The sequence below is a fragment of the Hyperoodon ampullatus genome (genome assembly GCF_949752795.1).
Source record: "Hyperoodon ampullatus genome assembly, chromosome: 4".
Classification (NCBI taxonomy): Eukaryota; Metazoa; Chordata; class Mammalia; order Artiodactyla; family Ziphiidae; genus Hyperoodon; species Hyperoodon ampullatus.
Genome location: NC_136917.1, coordinates 25,950,511 through 25,965,475, shown reverse-complemented (window position 1 = coordinate 25,965,475; position 14,965 = coordinate 25,950,511). Strand labels below are relative to the sequence as shown.

At 55.5% G+C, this 14,965-nt stretch overlaps 1 protein-coding gene across 1 annotated transcript in view; it reads left to right on the top strand.

Moving 5' to 3' along the window:
* Nucleotides 1–14,600, top strand: part of TMPRSS9 (transmembrane serine protease 9) — a gene marked incomplete at its 5' end in the record, with an annotated part of 30,046 nt that extends 15,446 nt beyond the window's left edge. Inside the window, 11 exons of the mRNA XM_079702963.1 lie at nucleotides 1,668–1,942; nucleotides 3,607–3,743; nucleotides 4,504–4,822; nucleotides 6,121–6,292; nucleotides 6,737–7,008; nucleotides 7,588–7,724; nucleotides 10,104–10,500; nucleotides 12,530–12,701; nucleotides 13,379–13,644; nucleotides 13,781–13,917; nucleotides 14,399–14,600. Coding sequence (XP_079559089.1) covers nucleotides 1,668–1,942; nucleotides 3,607–3,743; nucleotides 4,504–4,822; nucleotides 6,121–6,292; nucleotides 6,737–7,008; nucleotides 7,588–7,724; nucleotides 10,104–10,500; nucleotides 12,530–12,701; nucleotides 13,379–13,644; nucleotides 13,781–13,917; nucleotides 14,399–14,560 — 2,446 coding nt within the window. The 3' untranslated portion in view covers nucleotides 14,561–14,600. The remainder of the gene's footprint in view (nucleotides 1–1,667; nucleotides 1,943–3,606; nucleotides 3,744–4,503; nucleotides 4,823–6,120; nucleotides 6,293–6,736; nucleotides 7,009–7,587; nucleotides 7,725–10,103; nucleotides 10,501–12,529; nucleotides 12,702–13,378; nucleotides 13,645–13,780; nucleotides 13,918–14,398) is intronic.
* Nucleotides 14,601–14,965: the final 365 nt, after the last annotated feature.

Below are 14,965 nucleotides of genomic sequence, written 5' to 3'. Positions count from 1 at the left end.
TGCAGGCTTTCTCTAGTTGTGGCGAGAGGGGGCTACTCTTTGTTGCAGTGCACAGGCTTCTCACTGCAGTGGCTTCTCTTGTTACGGAGCACAAGTTCTAGGCGCGTGGCCTTCAGTAGTTGCAGCACGCGGGCTCAGTAGTTGCGGCACGCAGGCCCTAGAGCACGCAGGCCCTAAAGCACACAGGCTTCAGTAGTTGTGGCACACGGGCTTCAGTAGTTGTGGCTCACAGGCTCTAGAGCACAGGCTCAGTAGTTGTGGCGCACGGGCTTAGTTGCTCCGCGGCACATGGGATCTTCCCGGCCCAGGGCTCGAACCCCTGTCGCCTGCATTGGCAGGCAGATTCTTAACCACTGCGCCACCAGGGAAGTCCCTTTGCCCAATTTTGAATTGGGCTGTTTTTTGTTGTTGAGGATGGTCAGAATCTTTAACAATGAGAGTGGCCAATCAGAATGGAGCTCACCAAAGGTGGGAGAAGGTTCTGGAAGCCTCTGGCAGTGCCAGGCATTGCTATTTGGTTATTTCCATCTGAGGAGTCCTCGGGGACAGGACAGGGCAACAGGAAGCATGGGTTCCCCTGGGAAACCATTACCTACGAATTGCCCCAGGGTCACTAATGGAACAGCCTGCTGGGAATCCCAGGGAAAGCTGCCCCAGGAAGTGACGGTCTGGTGGACACAGGTCACATAAGCAATGACATTCAGGGCAAGAAGAGTTACTTTTTTTATCGTTTTAAATTTTGTTTCTCTTAATATTTTTATTACGAATATATTTAAGTAGAAAAGATGAAAAAATAGGACAACAAACACCCATATGCCAGTATCTGATTTAAAAAGTTATTACTATTTCACTGTATTTGTTTTTTCTCCCACTCTCTCCATCTATCTGCATCTGTAATTATTCACACACATATTCATACATATATATCTTTGCCAAACCATTTGAAATTAAGTAGAAAACATCATGACACATTGCCTCCGAATCTCCCGCATGCATTTGTGCAAATAGACAAGAGTCTCTCACATACCCACATACCACTATAACACCCGTGAAAATTAAAAACAGCCACGCAATGTTATCTAGTAGCCAATCCATATTCAAGGCCTCACTCGCCTCACCCTAATCCCAGCCCTGTTGGATCCTGTCTTTGTTTAAAATACTGATAATTCGTGCACCATGTTTTGAGTGTTTTTTGGGGTTGTTTTTTTTTGCGATCATTCTGATTTTTGACAATGTTGCATGAAAATATTATTATTCTTATTTGCTGCATTGGGTCTTCGTTGCTGCGCGCAGCCTTTCTCTAGTTGCGGCGAGCGGGGGCTACTCTTCATTGTGGTGCGTGGCTTCTCAGCACGGTGGCTTCTCTTGTTGCAGAGCACGGGCTCTAGGCGCGCAGGCTTCAGTAGTTGTGGCGCACGCACAGGTTTAGTTGCTCTGCGGCACGTGGGATCTTCCCGGCCCAGGGCTCGAACCCGTGTCCCCTGCATTGGCAGGCGGATTCTTAACCACTGCGAAACCAGGGAAGTCCGAAAATATCATTATTAGTCTCGATGGCTGAGTTTTGAGGCGCCTCCTTAACAGTTGCCCACTGGGTGAGTGCCTTGCCCTCCTCACCCTCTGGCCCCATCCTTGGTGGGCCTCTGAGCGGGGGTTTGTCTGCTCTGCAGATTCCAAGACCCCACCGAGTGGGTGGCTTACGCAGGCAGCACCTACCTCAGCGGCTCGGAGGCCAGCACGGTGCGGGCCCGAGTGGCCCGGATCATCACGCACCCCTTCTACAACTCTGACACGGCCGACTTCGACGTGGCGGTGCTCGAGCTAGGTGGCCCCCTGACGTTCAGCAGGCACGTGCAGCCCGTGTGCCTCCCGGCCGCCGTGCACGTCTTCCCGCCCCGGAAGAAGTGTCTGATCTCGGGCTGGGGCTACCTCAAGGAGGATTTCCGTAAGCACCTACCGCCTGCAGCTTCTCCAGGCAGCCAGCAAAGCCCAGCCCAGCAAGCAACACACAGTCCGGCCTCATTAGCCGCGGATTCTGTATTTGCGAATTCGCCTACTCGCTAAAATTAATTTGTCTCCCCAAGTGGATACTCGTGGGGGGGGGAGAATCTGTGATTGTTCCCTGATGTGCAATTTGAGTCGTTCCCAGCTGAGGTGGAGCTGGGCAATGCCCTGCCTCTTGGTTCAGCTCAGACTGGAAACCAGTGTCCTTTTCGTGGTCTGTTTACTGCCACTTTTTTTTCTGCATTTTTGTGCTTTTTGTGGCAGGTTTCACAAAATCTAAACAGGCCCCAAGCGTAGAGCTGAAGTGCTGGCTAGCGTCCTAAGTGCAGGAGGGCTGGGATATGCCTTATGGGCAGAAAGTACATGTGTTAGATGAGCTTCGTTCAGGCAAGAGTTAACAGCGCTGTGGGCTGTGAGCTCAGTGTTAACGAATCAACAATGTATGTTAAGTGAAGTGTCTTTAAGCAGAAACACGTACCATCATGAGGTTATGTACGTATGGATCGGCTGTAACCAGAGGCTCTCAGGAACCTGACCCCGTGTATCCCCTGGAGCAGCGGGGCAGTGTTCACTGATTCAGTGTTTGGGTAATTTTATAGAACAGAACTGCCTCATATCGACTGTAACCTGATGGTGATAAATGCTGGGAAGGAAACCAGTAGGAAAAATGAGTTGGGGGCGGGGACAGCTTTAGGAAAGGGCCTGAGATGGTGACACTTCAGCTAAGACCAGGCTTCCTACTCCAGGGACTGGGCAGGAAGCAAATCAGACAGAAACCCCTATTCACATGGAGCCCCCAGTCCAGACCAGCACCTCCCAATAAAACTTCCCTCAGTGGTGGACACAAACCACATCGGTACCATCCACAACGGGGGCCAGCAGCCCTATGACACGGGCTAGCGCTACCAAGAAACCGAGTTTTACATTTCACTTCATTGTAATGAATTTCCATCTGCATTTAAATAGCCTCATGTGGCTACCATACCCAGACCATACCCAGACAGAACAATTCCAGGGGGCAGTAGATAATGAACAAGATAAGTGGCAAATGGTGATGTACAGAATGGAGAAAAATAAGGCAGGGGTTGAGGGGAGGGGGCTGCAATTTAAAATAGGAGATGAGAGGAGGAAAGCGGACAGATTCTGCAGGGACAAGCATTCTAGGCAGCCAGAACGGCATGTGCAAAGGGCCTGGGGTGCCAGGGTAGGTGGTCCAAGCTTGGGTACTTGGATTGAGCTGGGCGGGTGTGGGGGGGAACACCCTGGAGTATTTGAGGAAAAGGCTACGTAATCTGATTTAATGTTTAGCCAAGATGGGGCTACGGCTGGGCTAAGAAAAGATTCCAGCAGGTAAGGGGGAGCTCAGGGCGGGCAGGTTTGGGGAGGGGAGGGGAGGAGCCTAGTCTTGGGGCGTTAACTTTGACGTCACTTAGCTGTCCAGGCTGAGAGGGTGGTCAGTGGGCATTGATGGACCTGGCTTATTTCTGACCTGGGGCTGCAGCAGCTCCACCGCAGCTGGGGAAACAGAAGCTCAGCCTCCTGGCTCGGGGTGGCTGCCAGGGTCCTGGAGTGCTCACCCTGCTTGTTTCTCCCCATGCTGGGCAGTCGTCAAGCCTGAGATGCTGCAGAAAGCCACCGTGGAGCTGCTGGACCAGGCCCTGTGCGCCAGCCTGTATGGCCACTCGCTCACCGACAGGATGCTGTGTGCCGGCTACCTGGATGGGAAGGTGGATTCCTGCCAGGTGAGCCCGGTGCCTGGGAAAGAAGCCAGAGGCGCCAGACGATGCCTTGCCAGCCCCTGAGGTGGCTGGGAAAGGCCCCCAGGTTTCCCACCCGAGGTTCCCCTCTCCCCGGAAGGGGGAGTCTTCTGTTGCTGGTCCACCACCAAGATTTCCTCTGCTTGGTTTGTCACATGGCTGTGGATTTCCTTTTTCTTTTTAGTTTATATCTTTGCTCTCCTTTCTAAGGCCTGGTGGGTGGGGAGCGGCTGCTACATGTGCTCAGGGTACCACATCAGTGCCAGAAGCTGGAGAAAACAGCGGGAAATAGTAAGAGCGAGCTTGTGTTTAAGGATGAAAGAGTCACGGTAAGCTGGGTGTGAGGAGAAGGCAAAGGATAGCAAGACAGGATGAGTGAAGGCAGATGCGGCCCTGCAGGAGGACGCTGCATGATGATTGGAGGTTCCTAAGCCACTGGTGACATTACCCAAGGTCTGCTGGGCTAAGCAGAGGAGGGGATATTGTTTATTTGGGTTGGGTTTTTAACTGCCAGTGGTAGAACTGAAAGAGGTCTTAGAGATCTCATAGTCCAACTGTCCTATTTTATTTTTTTAGAAGAGGAGACTGAGGTTCCGAGATGTGTATCAGCCCACATGTGCTCTGTGAGCGCGTGGGGAGAAGGCCTCCAACCAGGGCTCCTTCTCTGACCATGTGGCTCTGGGATTGGGACTGGCTGCAGCCAGGGAGCCCCGACCCCTCCTGAGGGTGTGCCTTTGTCTCCCAGGGTGACTCGGGGGGCCCCCTGGTCTGCGAGGAGCCCTCCGGAAGGTTCTTCCTGGCTGGCATTGTGAGCTGGGGAATTGGCTGTGCAGAAGCCCGGCGTCCGGGGGTGTACGCCCGAGTGACCAGGCTGCGTGACTGGATCCTGGAGGCCATTGCCGCTGCGAGCAAGCCTCTGGCCCCCACGGCGGCTCCTGCCCCAGCCATCCCCAGCACCGCCTGGCCCACCAGCCCCCAGAGCCCGGTGGTCAACACACCCACCAGACCCACTTTGGCCCCCAGCGCCGTGCCTCTCGACTCAGCCACTGCTTCTAAGCCACAAGGTACTTTCTGGGGAGACAGCAGAAGTGGGTGTCCGCTCCGTGCGGGGTTGGGTGGATTGGTACTGGCTTTCTGAAGCTCTCTGTGGGGAAGAGATGGGTGATCGATTAGTGATGTCTGTCAAATGCCCAGGCAAAGACTAGTGGTCATGCTTCACATTTACTGCCTGATAATACCTACTGCCGGCCTGGAGAGTACTCAGAATATCCTGAAGGGTCAGCAAGAGGCCAGTGACCATGACGATGGGGCCAGGGTGGGAGAGCGACTGACCTGGGGTTATCGCAGACACAAGCACCCACACGAAGCACACAAATTCTCCACCTGTCTCGACTTTGTGGTTTCCGAGGACCCAGGTCCAGTCACTGCCCGGATCTGATACCGATCCACCTTTGTGGTCCCACAGACCTGCGAGGCTCAAAGCCAGTCGAAACTCTGCCTCTTTTTTTATTTTTTTAACACAAAAATCTCCTTTATTCTTGGTTGCTCCTACTCAATCATTTAACAATTCAAGATTTATACTGTAATTAATAATGTGAAATTCTGACAGACAGTGGTATACAAAGTGGTATACAAAGATGTGCCCCCCATCTTTATTAAATATTTAAAAATAAAGAGTAGGAAGAATAGTAAAGTACACTCCCATTAGAAAGAATACATGATTTATGTTGAGTACATACCAGTTTTTCAAAGTACTGTGTACCTGGCCAAAGATATATTGCTAAAGACACACATACACAGGGGTACACACACATGCATACAATCAAATAAACATCACACAACACACAGAAAAAGTTATGTTACAAAAAAATTTTTTTGATATATTGTTTTTGCCTATGGAAGTGAATATCAAATTAACTTTTTTTCATTTTTTCCTGCTTATTTTATTATTTATTTTTTAAAAAAATTTTTATTGGAGTGTAATTGTTTAATTCTGCCTCATTTAAAGTCACCTGCACCCACCCTGCCCCCAACCCCGTAACAACCCGACTCTGCCTTTGTCCACAGCTGCCTGGGCTGTGGCCTGTCTGCCGCGCTGACACTGGTGGGGACAGGGCTGCTGTGATTTTATCTTCTTTTTCGCCCACATCCCCCCAGCTGGGCCGCGTACTTGTACTTGCTTAAAACCTTAGGGCTCCTTTAAGCCTCGATTTCTTCATGTGTGTGACGGGATGATTGTGCCCTGGCCCAGCCAGAGCCCAGAGGCTGTGCCCTGTGTCCCGAGGCCCCTCTGGAACCAGGGTGGTACTGCCGCCCGCCGAGCGGGCTGAGATGCGCGAGCCCTCCTGTCTCGTCCCCGCAGAGTGCGGGGCCAGGCCGGCGCTGGAGAAGCCCACCCGGATCGTGGGCGGGTTTGGGGCCGCCTCCGGGGAGGTGCCCTGGCAGGTCAGCCTGAAGGAGGGTTCCCGGCACTTCTGTGGAGCCACCGTGGTGGGGGACCGCTGGCTGCTGTCTGCCGCCCACTGCTTCAACCAGTAAGGCCCCCTCGGCTCCCCCGTCATCACCGGGTCCCCCCACCATCAAATCCCCGTGCATGCAGGGACCACTTAGGCCCCAGCAGGTGGCCAGGGTCACGTCCAGCTGCGGGGGGGTAGGGGGCAGATGGGGGGCAGCGTGAAGTAGGGGACTCTGGGGAGTGGCTTCCAGGAGGATCCTGTAGAGCTGTTCTGTGAGGGACACAGAGGGGCCGAGTTGGGGGGCAGGCTCCTCCCCGCCACTCAAGGGCAGGTGGCATTGACCTCTGATTGTCACAAAGCCGTGGGGGTCTCTCATGCCTTCTTGTCCCAGAAGGAAATGAGGCCCGGGGGGGCTCCCTGCCTTGCCCACGGTCTCGTGGTGCCCTCCCCGGGACCTGGGTCCCGCAGCTCTGCCCGGTGCCCTGGGGGCGGCAGGGAGTCTGAGCGGTCCCTTCCCCGCAGCACAAAGGTGGAGCTGGTGCGGGCCCACCTGGGCACTGCGTCCCTCTCGGGCGTCGGCGGGAGCCCCGTGAAGATGGGGCTCAGGCGGGTGGTGCTGCACCCCCAGTACAATCCCAGCATCCTGGACTTCGACGTGGCCGTGCTGGAGCTGGCCAGGCCCCTGGTCTTCAACAAGTACGTGCAGCCTGTCTGCCTGCCCCTGGCCATCCAGAAGTTCCCCGTGGGCCGCAAGTGCGTGATCTCTGGATGGGGCAACACGCAGGAGGGAAACGGTGAGCCTCCGCCCCCCCACTCCCGCCTGGGGCTCTGGTCCCACACCGCCCGCAAACCACTCACCTCTCCACTAACTCAGGGCCCGTGGGCCCAGTGCGGCTGCTTTTTATAGATGGTTTTACTGGCACGCAGCCACGCCCACTCACTTACTGATAGCCCCGGGCAGCTTTCCTGCTACAAAAGCAGAGCTGAGTGGTCCTAACAGGCTGTCTGGCCTGTAAAGCAGAACATATTTACTCTGTGGCCCTTTATGGAAAAAGTTTGGGGACCCTTGTGTTATATACCCTTCACAGGCCCCCCCAAGAGTTAATGCTTCCTTTGAAACCTCAGAGTAGCCCCCTTGCAGGTCACCCAAGGTGCTAGGGAATCCGCTCAGGGACAGTGGTGAGATTCTAGGGTGGGACCCGCCTCCTTCTCACTGTGTGACTTTACATCGCTGCAAGGCCATGGGCCTCCGGGCCTTGGCCTGTAGGACGGGGATGGCACCTCCCTCGGGGGTTGTGGTTAGAGTGAAGCCCGCTACTGAACAGTGGTCCCTGTGTAAGTGGCCCTGGGGGGTGGTCTCCTTGTCCTGGCAGCCACCAAGCCTGACCTCCTGCAGCGGGCATCCGTGGGCATCATAGACCAGAAGGCATGCAGTGCCCTCTACAACTTCTCGCTCACGGACAGGATGATCTGTGCGGGGTTCCTGGAGGGCAAGGTTGACTCCTGCCAGGTGAGTCCAGGAGGGACCCGGTTTAGACCCATTTTTAAGGGGAAACAAATCAGCTCCAGAACATAAAAAGAAGCTAGCTGAACCATGCTATCAAGGCCAGAGAAAGACACAGGTAAAGAAATTCAGGGAGTTCCCTGGTGGTCCAGTGGTTAGGCTTGGCGCTTTCACTGCCGTAGTCTGGGTTCAATCCCTGGTTGGGGAACTAAGATCCCACAAGCCACGTGACATGGCAAAAAAAAAAATAAGTAAAAAAATTTTAAAAAAGGAAATGCATAGGCCAGTCTTACTTAGAAGCATAGATGAAAAAACCCTTAATAAAATATTAGCAAATTCAAGCCAGCAGGGTATGTATTACAAGGGAAATACATCACAACCAAAGTGAGTTGATGTCATAGAAAGTTCGGCTCCACACAAGACTATCCATTAATGCTATTCATTGCATTAGTACACTGAAGGGGAGAAACAGGATCATTGTCAAAATCACAGAAAAAAAGCATCTGATAATTTTTAACAACCTTTTTAATTAAAAAATTAAAAAAATTCTAACCCTATGATAGACATATAATGGAAACCTACAGCAAACATCATGCTTTTAAATTTTTCTTTATTTTACTTAAGTATAGTTTACTTACAACGTTGTGTTAGTTTCTGGTGTACAGCAGTGATTCAGTTATACGTCTGTATGTATATAAATATATTCTTTTCCATTACAGTTTATTTCAAGATATTGAATATAGTTCCTTGCGCTATACAGTAGAGCCTTGTTGTTTATTTTATATACAGTCGTGTGTGTCTGTTAATCCCAAACTCCTAATTTATCCCTCCCCCCTCCCCTTCCCCTTTGGCAACCACAGGTCTGTTCTCTATGTCTGTGAGTCTGTTTCTGTTTCACAAATAAGTTAATTTGTGTCATATTTTTGATTCTACATATAAGTGATATCATATGGTATTTGTCGTTCTCTTTCTGACTTACTTTGCTTAGTACGGTAATCTCTAGGTCCATCCATGTTTTTGCAAATGGTGTCATTTCATTCTTTTTTATGGCTGAGTAATATTCCATTGTATAAATGTACCACATCTTCTTTGTCCATTCATCTGTTGATGGACATTTAGGTTGCTTCCATGTCTTGGCTACTGTAAATAGTGCTGCTATGAATGTTGGGGGGCATATATCTTTTTGAATTAAATTTTTTGTATTTTGCAGATATATGCCCAGGAGTGAGATTGATGGATCATATGGCAACTTTATTTTTAGTTTTTTTGGGGGGCTGCGCCACACAGCATGCGGGATCTTAGTTCCCCGACCAGGGATCGAACCCGTGCCCCCTGTAGTGGAAGCATGGAGTCCTAACCATTGGACCGCCAGGGAAGTCGCTACTTTTAGTTTTTTAAGGAACCTCCACACTGTTCTCCACAGTGGCTGCACCAACTTACATTCCTACCAACAGTGTAAGAGTGTTCCCTTTTCTCCACACCCTCTCCAGCATTTGTTATTTGTAGACTTTTTAATGATGGCCATTCTGACCAGCATGAGGTGGTACCTCATTGTAGTTTCGATTTGCATTTCTGTAATAATTAGTGATGTTGAGCATCTTTTCATGTGCCTGTTGGCCATCTGTTTGTCTTCTTTGGAGAAATGTCTATTTAGGTCTTCTGCCCGTTTTTCGATTGGGTTGTTTGTTTTTTTGTTATTGAGTTGTATGAGCTGTTTCTATATTTTGGAGATTAAGCCCTTGTCGGTTGCATCATTTGCAAGTATTTTCTCCCATTCTGTAGGTTGTCTTTTCGTTTTTGTTTTTTTTTTATGGTTTCTTTTGCTGTGCAAGCTTGTAAGTTTGATTAGGTCCCATTTGTTTATTTTTGCTTTTATTTCTATTGCCTTGGGAGACTAACCTAAGAAAACATTGGCACGATTTATGTTAGAGAATGTTTTGCCTATGGTCTCTCCTAGGTGTTTTATGGTGTCACGGCTTACATTTAAGTCTTTAAGCCATTCTGAGTTTATTTTTGTGCATGGCATGAGGGTGTGTTCTAACTTCACTGATTTACATGTGGCTGTCCTGCTTTCCCAACACCACTTGCTGAAGAGACTGTCTTTTTCCCATTGTATATTCTTGCCCAGGAGAGTTCTCTTTAGGGTTTTCTGCTGTTTCCAATGCAAAAGTAAGAGCAGTCTTGGCTCAGAGAGAGGTGACTTGCTCAAGGTCACGCAAGGTCTCACAGCCCCACATGGGTGTGAGGCCCGTCCTTCTGAGGTCCTGTGCGTGTCTAGCTCTGCTGAGGAGTTTCTCCCACTCGTGGCAGCACGGGAGCGCCTGGCAGTGCTTCTGTGGAGAGGGTGCCGGTATGGTCAGCCGGCCCTCTGTCCTTCCTTTTCAGGGTGACTCTGGGGGACCCCTGGCCTGTGAGGAGACGCCTGGCGTGTTCTATCTGGCGGGGATTGTGAGCTGGGGCATCGGCTGTGCTCAGGCCAAGAAGCCAGGCGTGTACACCCGCATCACCCGGCTGAAGGGCTGGATCCTCGCCATCATGTCCTCCCACTCCCTCTCCACGCCCCCGCCGCCCACCACGAGGACGCCCACCAGCAGTCACCCTGCCAGGACGACGGCTGGCCTCATGGTCCTGGGGGTCATGGCCAGCAGACCCACCCCCTGGGCCACCAGCAGGGTGACCAGCCAACCTGCCAACAGGACCACCACCGCCATGACCACCACCACTAGGGGACAGACGCCACTTCCACATGCCACGGAGACCACCGTGGGCTCCCAGCTACCAGGTACCCAGAGAAACGGAGTGACGTGGCTGGGTGGTGGGAGTCCTGTGTCAGTTGCTAGGGCTGCTGTCACAGCGTCCCAGTCTGGGGGGTAGAGATGGAGGTGTCAGCAGGGCTGGAACCCTCTGAGGCCTCTCTCCTCGGTGTGAGGACGGCCATCTTCTCCCCACATCCTCATGTGGTCTCCCCGCTGTGGGTGTCTGTGTCCTAATTTCCTCTTATTATACGGACACCAGTCATGCTGGATTAGGGCCACCCGAACAACTTCATTTTACTTTAATTGTCTCTTTAAAAGCCCCATCTCCAAAAGTCCCATCCTGAGGTTCTGGGGGTCAGGGCTTCCACTTAAGAATTTTGGAGGGGACACAAGTCAGACCATCGTAGGCCCCGACGGCAGGGACCCGGCACTGACAGGGCAGATGCACATGTAACGGCTGGTCCCACAGGCCTAAGGGTGGGGTACAACAGGGCAGCAACTGGCTGACAAATGTGACAGAGAACATGGCCCTGAGCTTGTGTCTGGGATGTGGAGTTCATTTTTATAAAATATTAATCAGAACCATATGAAACTGCCAGATTTCTGGGTCAAAAACAAAGCCCCATCAAATGTAGGCAATTTCCTACGGCTCAAATAGATGCCGTCCACAGTGTCCCAGGCACCAAGCAAAGAATGGGGCCCGGCTTCTGTTCCCCGCCCTTCACTGCCCCCCACATTCACACAGAGGCTGGCCCAGTCAGCCCAAGTCCCCAGACACAGACCTGCACCCACAAAGTCAGGGTTATGGGCTCGCTGCAGCAAGGCAGCGCACACCAAAGAACCAAGGGGTGGCTCACCAAACAGAGGGAGAGGCAGGTGCTGTGGGATCCAGGGCAGAAGGGGTGGAGGGGATGCTGAGGAAGCAGAGTTTGACCGGCTCAGAGCAAAGCAGACCACGTGCCAGGAGTCTGCACATGGTGCCTCTCCGGGGACCACAAGAAAGTCGAGTCCAGAGACCCCTCAGCTGAGGTGCTGGACTGGGCTGGAAATCAGGGCAGAGTCTCTGTGACTGAGATCCTCCAGGCTCAAGGGGACCTCACTGCCCCTGCCCATCCAGCAGGGATGCTCAGAGGAGGCGGCGTGTTGATACTTTACGGCTGCAGCGTGTCCTTGGGAGAAATACTGGTTCTTGTTAACTCTGCAGCCGGCTGTCTCTGGGTCGGGCCTCCAGCCTGGTGATTCTTCCTTTTCCAGCAGCTACAGTTCTCAACGTGGGGGTCAGGAGGTGGAGGAGGGTTCCTGACATGGCACATATTGTTCCGTGCCTTCCCCGACCATGGAGGGCAGGGGAGGCGGCTGGCTGGTGGGAGACAGGGCTGGGGAGGGGGCACTGGCTGTAGAGCTGGAAAACAGCCTGTGGGAATTATCAGATGTGTACCTGAGCGCCCCCCCACCGGGTGCTGACGGCAGTCCCTGCAGCACTCCTTGGAGCTACCCATTTGGTCTTCCTACTCTTGTGTTCTGAGGGTGCACCCTGTGCTGCAGGTAGGGGAGGGTGTCTGTCACAGGACAGAGGGACTACCCTGGGAAGGACACTGGGTCACTAGACCCAGGTAAAGAGCCCCTGACAGGGCATCCCGGAAGACCAGCCAGTGCAGGAGCTGGTGAGACCAGGCAGGGCCTCCTGGCAAGCAGCTGGGGTGTGCAAAGGCCCTGGGGCAGCAGGGAACTGGGCTCCTAGGGGACTGAAAGAGGCCTGGGAGGAGTGGGGAGCGACAGGGGATGCTGGCCTGGCCCCCAGGTGAGGCCCCAAGGCTGAGGTTACAGGAACCAAACTTAAATGCATTATCTGAGAAAAGCCCAGAAGAGGCTCGTTTGTAGGACCAAGCGCCAGGCCCAGGGTCCCTGGGGGAAGGCGTTTTCCCGAGGTGGGTCCCCCACCCCACTCCCTGCTCCCAGGTGCCGCTACCCGGGGCTGCGCGCAGGGGCGGAGCTGGGCGGTCTGCATGGAGGAGGTGTGGTCTGACCGCCGACCCACGCCCACCTCTTCGGCAGACTGCGGCCTGGCGCCGACAGCAGCGCTGACCAGGATCGTGGGCGGCAGCGCCGCGGGCCGCGGGGAGTGGCCGTGGCAGGTGAGCCTGTGGCTACGGCGGCGGGAGCACCGCTGCGGGGCCGTGCTGGTGGCCGAGAGGTGGCTGCTGTCGGCAGCGCACTGCTTTGACGTGTGAGTCCCACCCGCCCCGAATGGCCGGTGTCTGGGACCCAATCGTAGACCGAAAACTCAGGGTGTGGCGCCTACACGCCTTTGCCTGGAAAGCCCTTTGCCCCAGGCCGCTGCCCCAGGCTGTACCCTCCTCCGCACAGCCCTCCCCTGGCCACACAAGGCAGCGGGGCGAAGTCCAGTCCCCAACCCCCACCAAACGGGGCGGCCCCAGGCCGGGTCTCCGGGCCAGCGGGACACCTCCATCCCTAGCCATCCTGCTCGGACTGACACCACCCTAAAGGTCACCCAGTGGGGAGTCCCCCTCCTGGCAGGGTGTGCAGTAGGAGGACCAGGCCAGGGGCCCTGCCCTCCACGGAGAAACCCAGCTCAGGATGCGCCTCGCGGTGCCGAGCTCAAAGCGGGTGGGCAGGCGGGAGAGCCGTAATATTTGGTGGAAATGGACACAGCTTGTAGTGTCACCTCAGTGCCTGGGGGCCAGCTGGGCGCGGGCCCCCCCCCCCCCGTCCTCCTCGCTGTTCTAGGACAAAGGGACGACTCAACCGAGGTCAAGTGCCCCATCTGAGGTTCCCCAGCCGACCGCGGACGCAGCCCCCGCGGGGCAGGGTGCCGGGGAGCCCCGGGCGAGCAGCGCCGGGGTGCGGGGACCCGGGCGGACGCTTGTCCCCGACGTCCCGCAGCTACGGGGACCCCAAGCAGTGGGCGGCCTTCCTGGGCACGCCGTTCCTGAGCGGCGCCGAGGGGCAGCTGGAGCGCGTGGCGCGCATCCACAAGCACCCCTTCTACAACCTCTACACGCTGGACTACGACGTAGCGCTGCTGGAGCTGGCGGGGCCCGTGCGCCGCAGCCGCCTGGTGCGGCCCATCTGCCTGCCCGAGCCCGCGCCCCGGCCCCCCGACGGCGCGCGCTGCGTCATCACCGGCTGGGGCTCCGTGCGTGAGGGAGGTAGGTGCGGATGGGCCCCCCGCCCCCCGAGGGTTAAGGGTCCGGGGGCGTCGGGAAGGACCCCGCCTGCGCCCCCATCGGGAGTCCCAACGGGGCAGGGCGGGCGCGGGCCCACCAGGTCCCGTCTCGCCCGCAGGCTCGATGGCGCGGCAGCTGCAGAAGGCGGCCGTGCGCCTCCTCAGCGAGCAGACGTGCCGCCGCTTCTACCCGGTGCAGATCAGCAGCCGCATGCTGTGCGCGGGCTTCCCGCAGGGCGGGGTGGACAGCTGCTCGGTGAGCACACTGTGCAACTGGACCGGGGCTCTCGGCGGGCCAGGCCCCACCCTGCGGTGTGCTTCCTCGGTTAGATCAAACAGGGCACCTTTTGGGTCTCCGAGTTTCCACTGGACAACCACTTCGTGGACACCCCTAAGAAGCCGGCGTCCCCCCCACCGCACCCTCCCCTGCCCCTCAGAGGGTCAGGAGCAGGCCGGGCAGAGGCTGTGGCCTGAGGCCCGGTTCTGCTCCTGGACCGCCAGGCGGGTGCCCACCAATGTCTGCCAGGCGGATGAACGCTCACCCGAGCACTGAACCAATTTCCCAGATAATACGAGTGAGGCTCACAGGGGAAGGCACTAGCTGGGGTCACAGGGGGAGCCCAGGTGAGACTCCCGTGGTGGCCCAGGAGCACACAGATCAGGCCAGCCCACCCTTGGCTGCTGCCGGGGAGGTGCTGCCTGCTCTGAGTGCCTTTCCTCTCCTCTCCTCTCCTCAGGGTGACGCTGGGGGACCCCTGGCCTGCAGGGAGCCCTCTGGCCGGTGGGTGCTAACTGGGGTCACCAGCTGGGGTTACGGCTGTGGGCGACCCCAGTTCCCGGGCGTCTACACCCGGGTGGCTGCTGTGAGAGGTTGGATCGGGCAGAACATCCAAGAGTGACCACCACACGGCTGCCCAGGCCTGGGACCGGCGACGTGAAGGTGGCAGACACCAGCCGGCCACCCTTCCAGAGGAGGGGGTCCAGGTGGCAGGCGGGGGGCGGAGGGGTTGTGGGTAACTGGGGTGCAATCTAACTGCATATTTTGTTCCAATAAACACAGCCCCTCGTCTGCACCCCGCTGGCTCAGCCCTCCGTGTCACAGAAACGACAACTGCCTGCCCCTCAGCCAGGGCCCAGAGGTGGGAGGAAAGATGGGGGCGGGGAGGCCTTCCCAGAGAGGGCCACCCCCAGCCTTGGGCAGCCTCACCTTCGAGGCTCCCTTTTATGTGACCGACGCTCCCTGTCACCTGGGAACCTAGGAGTGCTCAGGAAAGAAGGGGAGGGGCGCGCTGAGGCTCAGTCCC